Source organism: Eublepharis macularius, chromosome 7 (genome assembly GCF_028583425.1).
Source record: "Eublepharis macularius isolate TG4126 chromosome 7, MPM_Emac_v1.0, whole genome shotgun sequence".
Classification (NCBI taxonomy): Eukaryota; Metazoa; Chordata; class Lepidosauria; order Squamata; family Eublepharidae; genus Eublepharis; species Eublepharis macularius.
The window spans coordinates 105,184,143-105,204,290 of NC_072796.1; the positions used below are offsets into that span (position 1 = coordinate 105,184,143).

The 20,148-nt window shown below is 39.6% G+C and overlaps 1 protein-coding gene across 1 annotated transcript in view; it reads left to right on the forward strand.

The window, feature by feature from the left end:
* CNBD1 (cyclic nucleotide binding domain containing 1) overlaps positions 1-20,148 on the forward strand; it is a 239,462-nt gene that overhangs the window by 12,337 nt on the left and 206,977 nt on the right. Inside the window, exon 3 of the mRNA XM_054985894.1 lies at positions 3,598-3,756. Within this exon, the coding sequence (XP_054841869.1) occupies positions 3,598-3,756 (159 nt within the window). The remainder of the gene's footprint in view (positions 1-3,597; positions 3,757-20,148) is intronic.

A 20,148-nucleotide genomic window follows, 5' to 3' on the forward strand; every position in this document is an offset into this window, starting at 1 on the left:
ATGACAAATTATCTGATTTATATATTTCCTGTGTAATTTGAATTTCAGCCCTCAGTTCTATGTTTTGAACGTTATTTAGAGACATTATTTAGAGATCATCTCAGGAGGATTATAGTGAGTGTGATGTGTCTTATGTACCACTTCATGGAATATATTGAAAGATAAAGCAATAGAGCGTTAGGTACATAACATTACATTCAGGTGCAATTACACTTTCACTTTTGATGTGCGTTGTGATTTTAAAGATCACTCTCATTTTAACTCACCGTAAGCCAGGGAGCTTCTGTTCATACTTGTATATAATCGAAAACAGTCTCCTTTTTGATCTATTTCTGCATTTTACAGTGTAGTATAATTTACACCTTTCAAAGTGTGCCTTACTTGAATTTATTATTTATTATCAATGCAATATACACCAGTTTGGTGTAGGGCTGAAGAGCAACAGGGCTCTACTCTGGAGAACTGGGTTTGATTTCCCACTCCTCCACTTGAAGGCAACTGGATGACCTTGGGTCAGTCACAGATCTCTCGGAGCTCTGTCTCAGCCCCACTCACCTCACAGGGTGATTGTCATGAGGATAATAATAGCATACATTGTAAAGTGCTCTGAGTGAGCATTAAGTTGTCCTGAATAGGGGTATGCAATTCAGGTCTCCAATTCAGGATAAATACCTGAATTGGAACCAATCTGTAAAGATTTGGGATTTCCGAATTATGCCTAGCATGCTGGCCGTGATTCAGAAATGCGAAATCAAAGTTCCTAAAGCGATTCAGGTCACTTCGGGAAGCTTAAGGCGCTTTCAAGTTCCATGGCTGGCTCCAGTTGACTGGTGGAGGAGGATCCTCGCCACCGGCCAGCTGAAGTTCAAAGGGCCTTTTCCGTACTGGTTGCAAGCAGCAAGGGAGGGCCTGTACTGCACTTCAGCTGGCCGGTGGAGGGGATCCAGCTAGCTGGAGTTTAAAGGGCTCTTTCCATGCTGCTTGCAAGTGGCAAGGAAAGGGCCCATCCCACACTCCCCTCTGGCCACCTGAAGTTTAAAGGGCCCTTTCCATGCTGCTTGCAAAGCGGCAGAGAAAGTGCCCTTCCCGCACTTCAGCTGGTCGGCGTGGGGTGGATCCCCCCACCAGCCAGCTGATGTTTAAATGGCCTTTTCTGTGCCACTTGCAACCCCCTCCTCCCCTCCCATTGGGTGAAATATGTAGTGGGGCGGGAGACAGCAGAGCAGCGGAGGCCCCCCTGAGGCCGCGCAGGTGAAGCGGCAGCCGGAGGAATTGTGTTGAGTAGCATCCAGAGCTCTGAGCAGGGGAGGGGTGTCAGGGGGGAGGGAAATAGAAAGGAAGGAAGGGCCAGGGAACTGGGTAGCCTCTAAGGTACCTCTGGGCGGGGAACAGTGGGATTTGCTCTCTTTCACTTTCCTCCCCACGTCTGGCAGCGTAGGAGAGGCTTGCAAGAGGCTCCAGTGGGCATCCTTGGAGGATCGTGGCTGCATCTTCCTGCATCTCAGGGCTTGTTCCATCACCCCAATTTGAAGCAGACTAGCCTGAAGCTGCTTGCACACATGAACCCCTCTCCAGCAGCAGTTCCAAGTTTTTGCAAGCTATTGCCTGGAGTCACTTGTAAGTGGGGTGTAGCAGAGTAGAACACAAGTTGGGGAGGGAGAAAACAGCCTTTACCATGCCGCCCTGGCATGGGGAGTCCCCTTCATTCTCCCCCGTCCTTCTCATCTTTCCCTGAGGAGAAGCCAGCGCATTAGAAGACAGCCCTTGCAAGGAGAAGCATACCCCAAGCAGGGTGCAGACAGAGGTACCTCAGACAGCGGCTTGCAAGCAGCAAGGAAAGGGTTCTTCCCATGCTTCAGCTGCCATGGGGGGGATCCCTCCACTGGCCAGCTGAAGTGCAGGTGTCCCACCGTCTTTTTTTCACTCGATGGGAAAGGGAGGAGGGAACCCCTTCTTCCCCTCCCATTGGGTGAAATAAGTGGTCAGGCAGGAAGTTTCGGTGTGCTGCGAATCTTCACAGAGTATACCGAAGTAGGGCAATAAGTGGTTTCCGAAGGATTGCCGCTTTGCAAATTGCTTATTTCCAATTCTTTTCCCCACTTTCTCCTGCCCTAGTCCTGAAGGGCGGTATATAAATTGAATGTTATTATTGTTGTTGTTATTATTCAAAGTGTCCTTAAAAGAGTGGATTTATTGCTTCTACAACATCAGTGGTGGTTGTATATCATAGAATCATCAAGTTGGAAAGGGCTTTACAGACCATCAAGCCAATCTCCTGCACAGTGCAGGCACAATCTAAAGCATCCCTGATATGTATATATTACATTCACAAGGAATAGTATAAGAATATTTTTCTTGTAGTTAGGATTACCAGCTCCAGGTTGGGAAATACCTGGAGATTTGGGGGGTGAAGCCTGGAAAGGGCAGGCTTTGGGGAAGGAAGGTATCTCAACATAATATAATGCCATAGAGTTCACCCTTTAAACATCCATTGTCTCCAGTTACACTAATCTATGTGGCCTGGACATCAGTTGTAATTTGGAAGAGCTCCAGTCATCACCTGGAGGTTGGCAACCCTACTTGTAGAGAAAGCTACACAGTTTTAGAAAGTAGATGAGTATACTGGATCTAGATGGGTTATGGAGGATGAGGGATCATGTCTGCCATAGATAATGAATTAATACAGGTTATTTTTGAGGATAGGAAGATACTCTATACTGTATGTAGCCCATCTACTGTGCAGTATGGATTGCTAATCTGTCTAGCAGCAGATTTCTGACACATTTTCCCAAGCCCTGAAACCTGAGATTACTACAATGGAAATGCCTGGAATAAACCTAGGGTTCTACATGCAATGCATGAGTTCTGACTTGGACCTAGGACTCATGCCTCTGAAGATCCAATACCAAACTCATTCCCATTGTGGAGGAAGGAGAGATGTCTGAAATACCTTGGGAAATTTGGCTGTCATAGCAAGACTTTTTTTGTTTCTCTCAAAAATTTTCAGAGAAACGATGTATTTGCTTTGAATTTTATTTTAAGTAAAGTCTAGAAAGAATCTGAGAAGAACTCCTGCCACTCATCCATATATGTACTCTTCTTCTGCATTGATGTTATGAGGGTGGCTACAATAAAGGCGAGAGACAGAGGTCAGTCTCCCCCTCATTCTCTCTAGTTTTTAGTGTGCAATGTTCCCAAGGCCAGGAGCCCTGGGACATGTACAATGTCTAGCCAAATAAATTGATTTATCTGATAACAACTAAGTTCCCCAAAATTCCTAGTGCCTGAGATATGTTTTCATTGTCAGGGGCAGGGGAGAGAGAATATATCTTCCTTTTGATATTACCACCAGAGCAGCAGCCACCACAAGATAGGTTGGGGGATGAGGGAGATAGGGTTTGGGCTTCTGTATGTCCCATTTTTCTTAATGCCTAAGAAACTGACAGAACTGTATTAATCACAAGCAAACCTTGAACTCTGAGAGGGAAAAAATCTTTTCCCTGATCACTCTCCAGTATTTCTTGGAAGTGTCTGCCCCACCACAAATAAATCCTGGGCGAATCTGCCTAATTATCTCTCTCTTCCGGCTGTCCCCAGGGTACATACCTGTGAAGTCAATAATGTCAATGAATTTGGTGAAGATTCTCACAACATAACCCTGTACTTGAATAAAATTAAAACTCCCCAGACGGTGCAGTTTGGCTCTCAGGAATACATAGAGAAGATGATAATCCTAAGTAAGATGCTCAAGAAAATGTAAGTACTAAATTCATTATTAGACTTTCTTCCAGGGATATTTGATAAAAGTATAGAAACAATATATTTTAAAAAAACAATCAGTCATGAAGAAGTAATGGGAATTAGTATGGGAATGAATAGAGGAATATTATTATGGATATATTCTAAAATGCATCTGCAAATCACATTTATTTGAGTTACTGCTCATGCCATAGTTTTTTTTTTTTAATTCAATTTTAAGTACTTTATGGTCAAGGTCTTCTGTTAATGTCATTCAGCAAAGTTCATAATACATTGTCATCACAAATGAAATATTCAGAGAACTGAATGTAATTTTGGATTAGGCTGCAGTATGAATTCCTAACTCTTAAGCAGAGCAGGAAATTCTCATATCCGGCCAAAACTAAGCGTAAGTACATGTAACTGCACTCATGCATATTTCTCGTTTCTGTTGTTGTTGCCTCCCATCTCTCAGTTAAATTTTAGATTGTAAACTCCTCCTGTTTATGTCATTCCATAAAGAACCACTACCACACACACTGAGATGCTATATTAATAGTAGTATGTTAATGATGGCTAAACAGTCAGCTGCTGAAAAGCCAGTTTTATTTATTTTAAAAAATAAAAACAAATATTACTAGTAGTACAAAATACTTATTACTAAATAATTGTAATATTATACCATCACTAAATAATAGTAATAAAATGTGAGCGACACCCACAAATACATAATCACTCCACCACACTTTTCATCAAGTGTTCTAAATTGCACTGATGCACAAATACTTGAAGGAGAAAAGCTGCATTGAAATACAGTAAATAACTACTTTGTACTTGTGTATTCTTGCACTGCTATTTGGGAACTGGCATTTTGGTGTGGAAAAGGCACTAGGTTATAAAACCAAAACCAGTTACCTAGCAGCTCAACTCGTTCAGAGAAGTCTAGGAAATATACAACAGTGATGTTTTGTTTCTTTTAAGGGTGTTTGCTTGGTTTTCCCATTTTAGTAATCAGAGTACCTGTTCTAATGGGATGGGGGGACTGAGCCTACTGAGAGTTATAAATTAGACTACAAATATTTTGCACATGAACTTTCTTGCAATGCTTGTTGGGAACTGTGGTTCTTGTATGGTAGAAGGCATTCCATTGCCTAGACAATGGTACATTCTTTGTAATTCACATATCACAACAATCATACCTTATGATTTTGACCATATATAAACAGCAGCAACCAGCTGGATGCCTAATGTGATGGTGATATAGAGTTGCCAACCTCCTGGTGAGGTTGGCAATCTCCTGGAATTACAATTGATCTCCAAGCTACAGAGATCAGTTCCCTTGGAGAAAAGGGCTGCTTTGGAGGATAAACTCTTTTTTTTTATACCCCAGTAAGGTCCCTCCCCTCCTCAAACCTCACCCTCCTATGGCTCTACCTTAAAATCTCCAGGTATTTTCCAACTTGGAGATAGCAACCTTACTGGTGAATGATGAATACACAGTGATGATTGTACAGATGCAAAAGCAGCACATAAACTCAAAATACATCTTGTTTTGAGTTGTGAATGTATCAGTAGCTCAAGTAAATCGGTGACTGATTTGAGCAAGAAGGGTAAGTGTGGTATTTGCAAGGATCACAGCACCATTAATAGTACTACGGTTTATGATTTGCCCTCTGACTCATCTAGTGAAAACACAAGTTTTTACAAGTTTCTGAGGCCTTTTCTTGTTGACCTGTTAGTATGTCAGATAAGTTGTACATAACCATTGTGAATGTTTTGTTTTTGTCATACTGGTATGCCAAGGGTACAGAAATCCAAGATGTCTGCTTGAAAGGTTGGAGGGAGAAGTATGTGGGTGTCTGTGTGTACGTGAAAAAGAGAGAGAGAGATTCCTTGGGGAACACTCCTCACTTTTGCTTGACTAAATTAATGTTATGATGCTAAGTTTGGACATACTTTACCTCGTCACATGATTGAAGAAAGATTTATGCAAATTATTATTTTGCAGTAATATGCTCATCCATGTGACAGCAATGTTTTTGGGAAGGAAAATTATGTACTTCTCTTATGGATTTTAGGAGAATGAAAAACACAGTTCTACATTGCAAAGACAGCAAGGGATAGTATAATTACTTATGGATAGCTGTGTGCTCTTATTGCTGATTTTGTAAAAACAGTTTGATTCTATTTTATTATTTTCTGTAAGACACTTTGAGGATGCCTCCAAGTAAAAACATGGGGTAGAAATTAAATGAAATATTATTGTGAATAGAGTGGTCATGGATCCACAAGTGCACATCACTGTTCATTAGATAATCCAGGAACAGTTTTGTACTTAAACATATGCTTCTAGAAATATAATAGTATATCATAACTGCAGTCTAGTTATCCTCAATCATGCTAACATTAATATGTATGTTGTGTGTTCTCCTGCTAGCTGGAGTTCTTGAACAGGTATTCCTCTTCTAAAGTTTTTTTGCAGGAAACAACTGCTTTCTATTTTCATGCTTGCTAGTCATGTTGCACTGTTTAATTTCCAAATGTTAATTAACCCACCCTCCAGTAATTTCAGCTGCCACCACTGCCCCAGCTAGCCTGCCTGTCTAGATGCCAACAGAGGATGATGCAGCATCCACCTGTCAACACTTGGGCACATATGTTGCCTTCATGCTGTGTGTCTGCTTCAAATGCCAGATTAACAGTGATTAGGCTGGAGTTTGATATAAAGGTTTGGAGAGTAGGCTAAATTTTGTCATTGTGAATTGAGGCATAAGCCATGCCAGTAGGCATTCTCTGTTGTATTTCAGAATTGTATTTCAGCTGTCCAGTTTGGGGTGACTACAATGCAATCAAGCAAAAAAAAAAGTTGACCATTAACCTATTGTTGTCTCTCTACAAGATGTAAAAAGATGTCATCTTTATTAATTATTTAAAAATTACACATCTACCAGTGAAATATATTTGGAAGGATCATTATTATATATTGTCTCTTTAATTGGGAGTGGGGAATTAATCCAGAGCCTGTGTGCATGAAGCATCGCTAATGCAGCAAGGGTTTCCTAAAACCCTGTCAAGAGAGCACCAACACAAATGTCAGTTGGTACCCTCTGTATCAAAGAAGATGCATTGGACAAACTGGAACGAAAAAATAAAGGGAAAATGTGCAGACATAGACAATTGATATGTAGTTCCATACAACACATACTTATTAAAATATTTTCAAGCTCACATTAATGTGGAAGTGTACTCAAGAATGCCTACACAAATATATATATACAAGGGCCATGATTGCGCAAACCTGGCAAACACAGTAACTGATGGAGTACACAATTATGATAAAATCACAAATTATATCAATGCAAGATACATTGATCCTACTGAGGCTAAGTGGAGAATATTTGAATTCACTTTACATGAAAAATTGCATACAGTATTAAGATTCCCAGTACATTTGCCAATGCAACAACACAAATGGACAACATCATGCTGCTTTTTCACTAGCAAAGACATCACATACAATGCTAACAGCATGGTTTGAAATCAATTACCAAATAGCACAATAGACACAGCAAAAAAATGAAATGCCTACAGACTTACGACAGTCAATGACACCTACTATCTTTACTCAGATATACCAAAACATTACAGATGAAAGCCGTTTCCACATGTCTTCTCCCCCTCCCGAAAAATAGCACAAAACTTATGGAACAACATACTTTCATCGTGTGATTTCCCAACATGACTTTGCTTTGTGGTCCGATGACATCAGAAAATGTGCCACGAAGCAAAGTCATGATGGAAAATCGCGCCATAAAGATGCGTCGTTCTGTACGTTTTGTGCTATTTTTGGGGAGGGGGAGACATGTGGAAATGGATGGAACGTGCCAAAAAAGCAATGAGAACTGAGGAAAAAATAAGCAAAAGGCTGAAACAGTAATAGAAAGGCTGTGTGTTATGTTTCCCAAAGACACTGCACATTTCTATTTAAGACTATAACTCCTGCATGTCTCTAATGCACAGTCCTTTGAAGATCTAAGAACTGTAGGAGGGACAATCTGTGCAACATTTAAGGAAATGCCAATAAGACGAGGACTTCTCATAGGAGACCAAGAATGGGGAAAGAGTCATGGAAGAAATGACATTCAAATAATTCAAAATGCCTTCACATGTTTGTCTACATCTGTACATTTCAATAACCATGCAATGTTACTCACCTGCGGGAGAAATTAAAAAATGACCTCTATGAAGATCTCAGCAGAAAATACTCTCCACAACAAAGTTATGACTTAGCTCTTCACGAAATCAGTGATATCTTTGGGCCGAATATGGTGTACAGGAGTGTGCCATGCTGCCTGGGAGCACACCCCGGGAGGCGCGTTTCCTCCTCTGCTGGCCAGGTAAGCAGGGGCAGGGGATGGAGGGTGGAATGGGGGATTCCCCGCCCCCACTGGGGGAATGCCAACCCTAGTTTAAGCTTCCACTCATTCTCACAGAAAAGTCAGTATCAATGCTATCACCTAACATCAAAGATATTTAGGACACGCCATTAATTCTATGAGATGAGGGTGTTTTGTTGTGGGGAATAATAATAACATACTTTGTAAACCGCTCTGAGTAGGCATTAAGTTATCCTGAAGGGCAGTATATAAATCAAATATTTATTATTATTATTATTATTATTATTATTATTATTAATTATGGCATCAGCAAATGCTCTAATGGTCATACATAGACTACTAAAAGATCTCATGCAAACAGACATCCCATTTAGAGGAAGTCATTCCATTAGATGGAGATTTCAGACAAATTTTACCAGTTGTGCCACCTTTATCAAGCCAACCCACAATACACAACTGTTTAAAGACCAGTTCACTGTAGCCACTTTTCAAAGTGTACCATTTGAAAAGAAACGTGAGAACACAGACAGACAACACTGTTGCTGAATATGTGTTACATGTGGGAAATGGAACCATCCTCATTCAAATAATCATATCAAACTGTGCTGTAAGAATACCAGAACAGCGCCTTACTACTGACGTTGTATCAGCAGTCTACAGAGCAATTCACAATAGAAACCATTCTACAACATTCCATGTATGTAATCTTAGCTCCCAAAAATAAGCACCATTTATAACGACGTTATAATTTCTAAAATGGTGGGAGAAAGCAAAACTTTGGCTGCTTCCAGAAACGTTGGATAATCCACTTTCAATACGTTTTAGTGAACATTTATAACTGATTTTCCATGTGTGGAACAAAAAATCCACTTCTAAAGGATAACTAAAGTGCATTGAAAGTGCATTATTCAACGTGTGTGGAAACGGCTTTAGTATAGTATAGGTGAAATGCAATTGGAAGAACCAGGTGAAATAATGAAATACCTCACCGCATTTTTGGATTCCTAGAAACTAGTGGATTACCTCCACATAAACTAACACTGAAAAGAGGAGCAATTGTTATTCCAATGAGAATCAAACCTATAACATGAACTGAGGAACGGACCCAATATACAATTATAAAATATGTTTTCAAATAGTGTGAATCTCAAAGTAATAGCTGGAGAAGTACCTGGACAAACAGTTGTTCTTCCAAGAACAAATGTAGTGTCTATGGACACAATATTTCCTTTCACACTACAAAGATAATAATTTCCTGTTGAACTACCCTTTACAATTACAATTTATAAAAGCCAAGGGCAAGGTTTATGTGGGGGGATTACCCCAAACCCCAATATTGGGAGAACCCCAAATTCAAAATTGCACCCCTCAAAGACCCAAGGCAGAGAGTATGGCAGACAAGATACAAGTTTATTAGAGTCAGTACCTGAATAAACGGATGCACTCCAGATGTCTCTGAAGATGAATGCCATGTAAGGTGATGCCACTATCTTTTATACCTTCTTACAAAGTTCAAAGGATAAAATTATCTGATCAATTCTACACACTTTACAAAAAAATAGGCATCGACTTCCAGGAGTCTGTCTTCACGCATGGACAATTTTATGTTGCAAAGTCTAGAGGGAAATCCTTTGAAAATTTAAAAATTCAAGTTTGCTTCACCCAACTAAAGGTTAGTTTAGAATCAATGAAGGAACATATACATCAAATGTGGTGTTAAAAACAAAACAAAAAACAGACTACAATATGTTACAAGCTATACAAGGAAACCAGAAAGGTAAGTAATTGTCATGTTTGTAACTCATACATAGAAAACACCAATTAATTTTTTTAAAAAAAATCTTCAAAATCCAATCTGTCTACTGTATTGAATGCATCTCTTTCAAGCGCGGTGAACATATACTATCCACAGCATTTTGTTATGGACCCCAACTTTGTCTTTATATTAGCAAGGAGGGTAGGTGGGTCTGCTTTGGCTTCAAGTGAATTAAAACTATTCAAAATCCAGTATATTTCATATATTTTCTTCTGAGGGGAGATGAACTCATAACTGGCTGTGGAAAAAAATAAAATCTTGCTTGAGCTTTCAGCGCATCGCGTGTTGTGAATTCCCTTGCCTTATCTATCTGCCAGAGAATTTCAGACCCTCTGAGAGTGATGCCTGGAACATGATTTTTTCCTTGCTTCCACCAATTAACAGCTTTTCCTCTGAGACTATGGTGTAACTGAACATCATTATGTTTCTGTGGAGTAAAGATGCAAAGCTTTTTCACTGAAATGACTTCAAGGGACAGGTCTGAAGAACACCGTAGTTTCAAATCTGAGCCAAATTCTAACCTGGGTTAAAACATTAAAGGAGTGATTGGCTCAGCAGAGGGATTTTTTTGAGGTAGTTGTGGTAGTGATTGGGGATTTTTTTTAAAAAAAATGCAGATAGCCTAGAAGGGTCCTATAAAGATTGTGCATTAATGGGAATATAGCAGGACCATGAATAAAAAATATTTCCCAATTTTATTGAATGCCTCGAGACAACAACTTGCTATTATCTAATTGTGAGCCAGTATGGCTGGCTTCTAATTGAAATGCATGGGAGGACTGGGGAAAGGTTGACACTTGAAGTATACAGAATTTTAAAGGTTATCAATTCTCATGATAACAAGGGCAACTCTGGGTGACCCATATTCTTCCCACAGCTCTATCACTGCTGAGGATGAAAACCAGTTTTGGGGGTTCTAACAGAAAGCAGTAAAAGGAAAGTAATGCTATTTACATATTCTTTACTTACTTACTTGTGTGATTGGGTTTCCACATTTCAAATTCATTTATCCATAGCAATATGTTACTCCAGTGCAATTTATATCAATAGGCAGAGACTTTTAAGAATTTCCCCCTTCTTTTATCCTATATATCCTCCAAAGAGCTCAGACCATCACCCATAGTTCTCCATTCTTTCATTTTATCTCACAATAACTCTGTGAGGTTGGTTAGGTGGGAGTGATTGAGTTTCAAGGCTGAGAGAGAATTTTTTCAGACCACTCTCAAGTCCCAGGCGAATCCTGTCACTATACCACACTGGGGCAGGGACTACTTAATCCATGCTGATAGTTTCAGGTGGATAGCTGTGTTGATCTGTAGTAAAAGAGCAAGATCTGGGATCCAATAACACCTGAAAGACCAGTTGCTACTGGACCCAAGTCTAATTCTATGCCTACTCTCTCCTAGCCCTGGCCTCAGCTCTGAGCATTTTATGGTGTCTCTTCTTGGGTAGATGACATGACATCTGGCTGTCAGCTACATGCTCAGGGCACCACTGATGCAGAACAAATTTTTTCTAGCAAAAACAGTGGCTAGATTTCTCATTTATTGTAATTCAGAGAGAATTGCAAGCTAAAAATGAGGTTTCTAATTCTTGCACAAAGAACATCAATGATCCTTTTTATTTTACGATATTCCAATGACTTTTGTTCTAGCCTTAGTGTAGGCAGAGAACTGACTTCAAAAGGAACCATTGTTATTGCATGGTATGTTTTTAATCTGCAGGATGAAAAAAGAAATGACATGCCACCCATAAAATGCTTGTTAGAGGAAGCATTCTTATTTAATCCTAAGAATTTATTCTGTAATCAAAAGGAGAGAGGTCTCAGAACAACATAAGAAAGTGCTTTTTGTATTTATCCCCACAACATGAACATTTTGTAGTCCATTATTCTGTAATGATAACAAGACCCCTTTGAATTGTTTTAAATTTAATTGGCCAAGTTATCAAGCCATGAAAATCATTCCCTTCATAGTGTGGGACAAGTGAGAGCTGTAACTCTTGTTCAGCCATTTGAAGCCAGCTGGAGGGGAGATTAACTCCATTAGAATAATGACTCTTGTATTTTAAAAGTTTTGTGGGCCTTGATTTTATGCTTTCTATTCACATCTGTCTGTTTTCCAATCAAAAACTTGTACCTGTAGTACCGGCAACAGAGTCAGACTTTTCTAAGTTCCATTAAGCATATAACGTAAGAAGAGCACAGCTAACTGAGCTCAAGGGTCTGTTTCATCTAGCATCCTCTTTCCAAAAGTGCCTAACAAGATACTATCAAGAAGCCCAAAAGCAAGGCATGATTCCAGTGAAATAACTGATTGCATACTATGTTGGGTCCACTATCTATAATTCTCCTCTCTATTAGTAAAATATGATTCTACGTGCTAACACATTGGGCGAGAAATTAGGGGAAAGAATAAAAACATAACTTAAAATGAGTCCTGCTGGAGCAGACCAACGTTCCATCTACGCCAACATCCTGGTTTTCACAGTGGCCAGCCAGAAGATTTACAAGCAGGACATGAAAGCCCAAACCATTGACTCCAGCGACTGATATTTACAAAAGTTGTTTCTTGTCTATTTGCAGGACCTCTGATGTATGCAAGGAAATCGCTTGTGAGAGTTTCAATGACCCCAGCCCCTAATTTCTTCACATGCACACTGACCTAATGCAGCCTACAAAAATTAACCACAAAGAAGAGTTAATAGGTCGGTGGGAACATAGGCAAGCAGCCTCCTCCTTCATCCCTTAAGCCTGGAAACCAAATGAAAAAGAGAACTGGCTACAGAAGGTGTGCACACCATTAGTGTGTTCCCCAAACCCAACTGCCCTCCCAAGATCCTTTCATCAGGAGGCAACTCTCATTCTGTAGCATACAGTATGAATTGTGGATGAATTGTGGTGACTAAGAGGATGTAGCTCTAGCCCACACTGACTTATTGGATCTTCTTACTTGGTGGCTCAATACTGTCGCCCGAAGGCGGCTGGGCCAGACAGCCAATGCCTTCCTGCTTCAAACCACAAGAAGAGAGACCGAGACTTTGAGCGGTACAAGCTGCTGCTTTATTAAAGTACACGGGCCCGAGGGTGCCAATGAGGAACCCAGAGGCTTCCTGAACACACATCTTTATAGACTTTAAACCACTACTAATAATTGACAGATTCTAAGCATCCTATCCCCGTCCGCAGTTTCCCTCTCCCCTTCCCCATAGGCTGAGGTACTTGGGAGTTACACCTTTCCGGTTTTCGCCTAAAACTCCGCCTTAGTTTACATCTCCCATTACTCTGATGGCGAAACCCCCTACTCATATTTGTTTTCTACCATACATAGGCTGTCACACATTAGCACACACACACATCTCTTCTAGCTTAACCACAGAGAGACCTAGTTTTCGCTTTACTTCCTCAACTATATGTCTGCATATATCTATTTTTAAATGATTGAAACCACCGGTTTCCTGCTAAAAGCTAGCTAAAGGTTGATTACATATCTTTGGTTAAGATGCTGCTGAGTTCTGAGACAGAAGAGAACAATATAATCTTTTTGTTTTCTGGTCCTGGTCTACAATACAACCGAGCTTCTAGTGGATGGCTGAAGCCTCTTGCTCAATGGCTTCATGAAGGTATCAGCCAGAGAAGATTAATTTAAGTTGTAAAAGGAATCACCTCTTTTCAGCTTAAATAACTCTAAGAGGGGAGCATTATGTGATAGGATGGATCTTTGAACCCACCTTGAGTTTTCATCTTACTGAAAGCAATTCAGCATGAGTAGTCTATCTAGGCTGAGATGTCCATTTGGAAGCTCACCCCTATACAACTCACCCAATTTTTAATTTATTAATAATAATAATAATAATAATTTTACAAAGGAAATGTATATATGGTTTCATCAGTGAAGTTACTAAAAACAGATCAACTTGAAGCAGAAAGGAAAACTTTTGCACTGCCATTCAAGAAATTTCTATCAGTATTGAAATATATAACAAAGACCATATACACAGAGAGAAATCTCAAATCAGAAAAATACTGAACATACAATAACTGACTGCCCTGTCTTATCCAATATGGACTATAGTGCTAGACAGAAGTTGCAAAAATTATTCACTAACAATGAGGGGGCATGCACTATGAACCAATTGCTCCAGATTCATCCCCTCATTACTGGAAATGTAAAACTTAGCTAGTTCCTGAGAATAATGATTACCTTTTGTTTTGAAATAAACCTATTATGACAGATAAAACAACAGATTACAATAGCCCTGATATAATCCTTGTGAACAAGAGGGATAAATAAAGCTGCTACTATAATAGATGTTGTAGTGCCTCTAACATGTAACATTGAGGGAAAATAAAAAAGACCAAATCATAAATACCAAAACAGCCTTTAAAATAAAGCATGTTCAGATAATCAAGACAATTAATACAATACACCTCTTAATACCAGCAGCAGGAGTTATTCAAAATACTCAGAAGCCAATCTAGAGAGAATGTATGCATCTATACTCATAATGAAAGAAATGCAAATTGCTGTCTTTCTCCTGCCCTGTTATGTATCCAGCAAACTTCTAAACAATATTGTACTTCTTATAGACTGGGGCTTAAGATAATAGATCCTCTTAGGAAGCAATGGTATTTCCAAGAAGAAAAAGGATGGTGGTAGTGATGGGTGATACATATTCATCAAGTTCTGAGAGCTGCTAGGCATTGCACTTAGAACAGCTTCTTAAAAACTGATATCCTTGCAATTGTGTTGTGATCCTTTGCAAGGGAAACATGCCACAGTGCATGTTTTAAGCAATATTATTATTGCTGATTTTTCTCCTCATTTACTTTCTTTTAATCTCATTTCTCTTTCATCTTTGAAACTACTGATACAACCGGCAGATTTGTATTAATGATTCAACACAGCACAGTTGTCAAACATACAGCTTTTATTTGAGAGTTTCACAGAGCACAAGCAAACAGGGTTGGACCCAGCCAGCTTTCTTAAACAAGCTCACTTAATTCCTCTCTTTAGGCCAGCCCCAGTCCCACGTGCCTTTTATCCATCCAGATACATTTGTTCTCAGTATGGTCTTTGTGGTTGTCGCAGGGAACCCTCTCTTCCCTCATTCACCAGTGGAAAAACTGGTTGGATCCATCTCTTTACATAGATGGACTTAATTTAGTGGAAGCCAACTGGAAGCCCTGGGCAGACTACCAGCTGGCTTAGCACTAATTTTTGCCTCTCTAGAAAATATAAGGGAACTAATCACAATAGCCATCACAGCTAGAGATGGGCATGAAACAGGAAAAAAAGAAATGAGAGTACCATGTTTTGTCACATTCCATGAATCACGAACTTCCACGAAATTGTCCCATTTCATGATATGATTCATTAGTTTCATGCTTTGTCAAAACCCAGGGCATTTCAACGGCTCCCTTCATACCCAAAGATGCCAAACTCACAGAGAGACTTCAGCAGGCTCTCTTACACCCACTCTCCCAGTTTGGCCAAGATTGCAAAATGTTGACTGGAACCCACAAAGCTGGGCCCCAGAGCCAGGCAGTGGCCCTGAGACTGGGCTTGGGGGGATGGCCCCAAAACTACCACACAGATACCTGACCAGGTAGGAGAGGTGCACAAAATAAAACCAAAGGAAACAACAAGAGTGTGAGCCCTCAAAAGAGCAGAGAAAGAATTAAGAAGAAACAAAGACAAGCAAAGAAAAAATAAGAGAGGCTTCAGTCAAGCTAGAGGCAAAGGCATGAGACTAGGGTGGGGTGGGGTAGAGGAAAAAAGGCACCCTCACCCAAAGACCTTCCCAGCAAGGACAAGTGAGGAAAATAAGAAAGAGGCTTTTCAGTCTCTTTTGAAGCAGCAGCAAATCCAGCCAAAAGCTCCCTACTCCACTCTCTCTCAATCCAAATCCAAGCAACAGATCCTCCCTGTCTCTCTGACTGTTGGAACAAAAAGCACAAGGCAGAGAGAGGTGCCTTATATAAGAAATGCTCACATAGAGCAGAACAGGAGGTCTGTGGTTGGCAGACAGACCTGCTTAACAGGGTTTGGAAGGATGAGATTGGTGTTTCCATGGCTACAGAAGGCCCATCTCCTCAGTTGCCTGGGGGATTAACCCTCCTGCTCCTTGCTGTATAGGGCAGAATGGAATCTCTCCAGTTGGCAAGGAGAGCTGCCTATCAAGGTTATGTGGGCTAAGATTGGGGTTTTCAATGGCAACATAAGGTCTGCAGACATTCCGGGCTTACGTTGCCTAGAGAATCACTGGATTGGCGCTAGCCTGTCTGACATCACAAATCATTCACGAATCGAACAAATCAGGCCCAAAAGTTGTGAATTTCATGAAAACCATGGCTCCACAAAACGCGTTTCGCAAAACACGAATCAGCTTGATTCATCATGAAATTTGATTCGTATTTCAATTCATGCCCATGTCTAATCACAACTAAGCTAAAGAAGGTGAAACACCCACGTATTTCCTGAAGACTTGCTTTGCCTTTCTGGAGAGGAAGTACGCTACTGTAGGGGATTTAGATTCAGTCAGCTGTGAGTATATTGGTTGCATCAAGTAAATAAGGGGAAGGATGGGACTTAGCCTCACAAATGAAATGTTGCTTAATGTAATGGTAGGCTACTGCTAGGTATAGATGCAATAAGAAAGACTGGCTTGAGCTGATGTAGCTATAGAAGCATCCTATATGAAACAAATGAAGTGTGTCTGTCCTACTAGTTAACAATTGCAAAGCATGGGGGCAAGAAAAGAGTTGCAATCATAAAAACAGCATGGGGAAAAGGGGGAGCACTATCTTACCCAGTGCTGTGGCCCCAGTCTATATTGTGTTCCTCACCCATTCATACTTGCTTTTTATCATTACAGTACACATCTTGGGGATCATGGAGCTCCAGCTTCATGTGTCATCTGGCTCTCTGTTTTACCAAAATTGTGGTCATTGTGTATACTATAGGGCTAATCGGTTAGTGTGCAAGATCTCGGTCTGTAGGTTTACCAAATCATAGAGTTGTTATGGGTTGAAGAATTTCTTTTCCTGACATTCACTTTTTTAGATACGGTCACTGATTCCTCTTATTTTTTCCCCTTTAAGAGCAAGATTTCTCTTTCGTTTCTCTTCAGCTCTTGCCCCATGGTGGTGCTCTAGAAGGAAGAAAAGGAAAGCTTGGGAAGATACCTGTGCATTTATTGAATGAAATTCTGAAATTTTGCAGAACCACCTTTCCTGCTTCTTCTGTCTTCAAATTTCTCTTTGATCAAAAAGGAATTGATTCAAAACTGATTCCGAATTTCTAAAAAGACGAAAAGGATTGTTGGGTTTCAGGGAGAAACTGGGTAAAGAGGAATTAAGAGAATTTCTCTTAAGAACCCTATCAAATCAAAAACAAGGTATTTGGGGGTATTGGCTCAGGAGGCAGAACCATTGTGTGCTGCTCAGCTGTGATGCAGTGCAGTAAAATATGGATATTTTAAAATTACCAAGCTTACAGCAATGTCTTGGATCCCAGTGAAGATGAGACAGGTATATTTTGAGTTACATCACATCTTTTTTTTTATATATAAAAGTTTTTATTAGGTGAGTACATATTACAAATAACATTTTTATTTAAAACCTAAATATCAATTTTCCCCCACCCTTTCCCTCCCCCCTTTTTCTCAGACTTCCAACAGCTTTCCAACCCATATCTTATTCTATTCCTTACTTATCTATTTATATATTATTATCTCATGTTTCCCTAATAAACTGAATAATATCCATTAAATTCAAATCTATTCAAAACTTAACCTTATCAATAATTAAAACTTCACTTTAAATGGTAAAAATCCCTATCTCCAATATTTTCCCCAATTAGTAACTTTCAAATTGCCATAATTTCCCCTTCACGTCCCATTTTTTCTCCAAATACTCCTTCAGTCTCCCCCAGTCCTTAAAAAATTCTTCAGAGTTCTGACCTCTCAGCCTTTTTGTCATCTTGTCAATTTCTGCCATGTACAGCAACTTTTGTATCCACTCTTCAATAGATGGTGTTTCTTGCACTTTCCATTTCTGCGCATATAGTATTCTTGCCGCTGTTGTCATATAAAATAACAGTGTCCTGTGTTGCATAGAAACATCTTCCATGTTTACGTTCAGTAGCAGGAGTTCTGGGTTCTTTATTATTGAAATCTGCAAAATCTCATTTATCATTTCTAAAATATCTCCCCAGTACTGCCTAGTTACCTCACAAGTCCACCACATATGATACGATGATTCTTCATGACTTTTACAATTCCAACATTTATCAGACATTTTAGCATTTCCATAAGCTATTTTTTTTGGCGTCAAATACCACCTATATATCATCTTAAAAACGTTTTCTTTAATACTGGTACAAGTTGAAATCTTCATTGTATTTTTCCACAAATACTCCCATGACTCCATTGTTATGTCTCTTTGACAGTTTATAGCCCACTTCACCATCTGGACTTTAACAGTTTCATCCTCTGTGTGCCACTTCAAAAGAATTTTATAAATTTTTGAAATTTTCTTCTTACTTTCTTGCAGTATAGCTTCTTCCAATTCCGAGTCTTTCCATTTAATTCCACCTTTCGAGCGATCCGAGTTATATAAGTCCTTTATCTGCCTATATTGAAACCATCCATAACATGAAGCTAGCTCTTCTTCTGTTTTGATTCTTATCATATTTTGTTCCTGAATGAGAATCTTTTTATAGGACAGTCATTGATTTCTGTTATAAATAACTCTCGGGTCGATGGATTCATATGGTACCACCCACGAGGGGATACCTTCGCCCAGATAACTTTTATATTTGTTTCCAGATTGTGAAGAGACTCCTTCTCACATCGTGATGCAGAAACATAGAATCAGCTTTCAATTTGTCATGCCACAAGTAGGCATGCCATCCAAACAATTTTTTATAGCCTTCCAAAGTTAGTAGCTTACAGTTCTCCAATGACATCCAATCTTTAAACCAAACCAAACAAACTGCTTCATAGTATAATCTGGTATTCGGCAATTGCAGTCCACCTCTTTCCTTGGCATCACACAAAACTTTCATTTTTACTCGCGGTTTCTTGCCTGCCCATACAAAATCGGAAATCTTCCTCTGCCACTTTTCGAATTGCTTACTGTCTCTGATAATTGGAATTGTTTGTAATAAGAACATAATCCATGGTAACACATTCATCTTGACTGCCGCTATTCTTCCCAGCCATGACAGATTTAATTTATTCCATTTAATCGATCTCTGTCAATTTGCTGCCATAGCTTTTCATAATTATTCTTGAACAAGTCAATATTCTTCGCTGTAAGCTCAATTCCTAAATATTTTACTTTGTGTGTTACTTCACAATTTGTAATTTCCATCAATTTTTGTTGCTTTTGTTTGGTCATATGCTTACATAATATCTTAGACTTTCTCTTGTTGACATAAAATCCAGCCAACTCTCCGAATTCCTTTATTTTTTCTAACAACTTTGGCATATTTTGTATTGGAGTTACATCACATCTTGTTATGCAAACATTTGTACTTATTCCACCAAATGGTTAGTTAACTATTGATTTTTCTCCTACCCTCTGTGTAGAATGTGAATATCAACTTAATTTTATTTCAATAGACTACAGTGTGACTTCTCGCACTACAGCTATTCATCAAGGTCCTTGAGCCATGATGCCTTCCTCTGCGTTATGAATTATTCAATTTTCTCATGAGAGAAACACCTTATCTTGCTTCATACTTGCCATTAGTTACTTCTCTTATCCAACCCTTTAGCAGTTTATTATTTAAAATATTTGTGCTAAGTGTGCATTTTATAAAAGCTCCTCCTTGAACATTGATGCTTTATTCTCATGGTGTACTGGATCCAGGGCTTTTTTTCAGGGGGAACGGAGTTCCGGAACCTCTTGAAAATGGTCACATGGCTGGTGGCCCCGCCCCCTGATCTCCAGACAGAGGGGAGTTTAGATTGCCCAGGGGGTGGGGTCACCAGCCATGTGACCATTTTCTTCCAGGGCAACCCACTGAGTTCCACCACCTCTTTTCCCAGAAAAAAAGCCCTGACTGGATCCACTTCTTAGTTATATATTAGGTTTTATGTATATTCTATTTTATTTTCCTTCCCTAGCTTTCTTGCAAATGAGGTGTGAACTTTGCTCTATTCTTAGGTAGTACTTCTTCATTTTCTCCC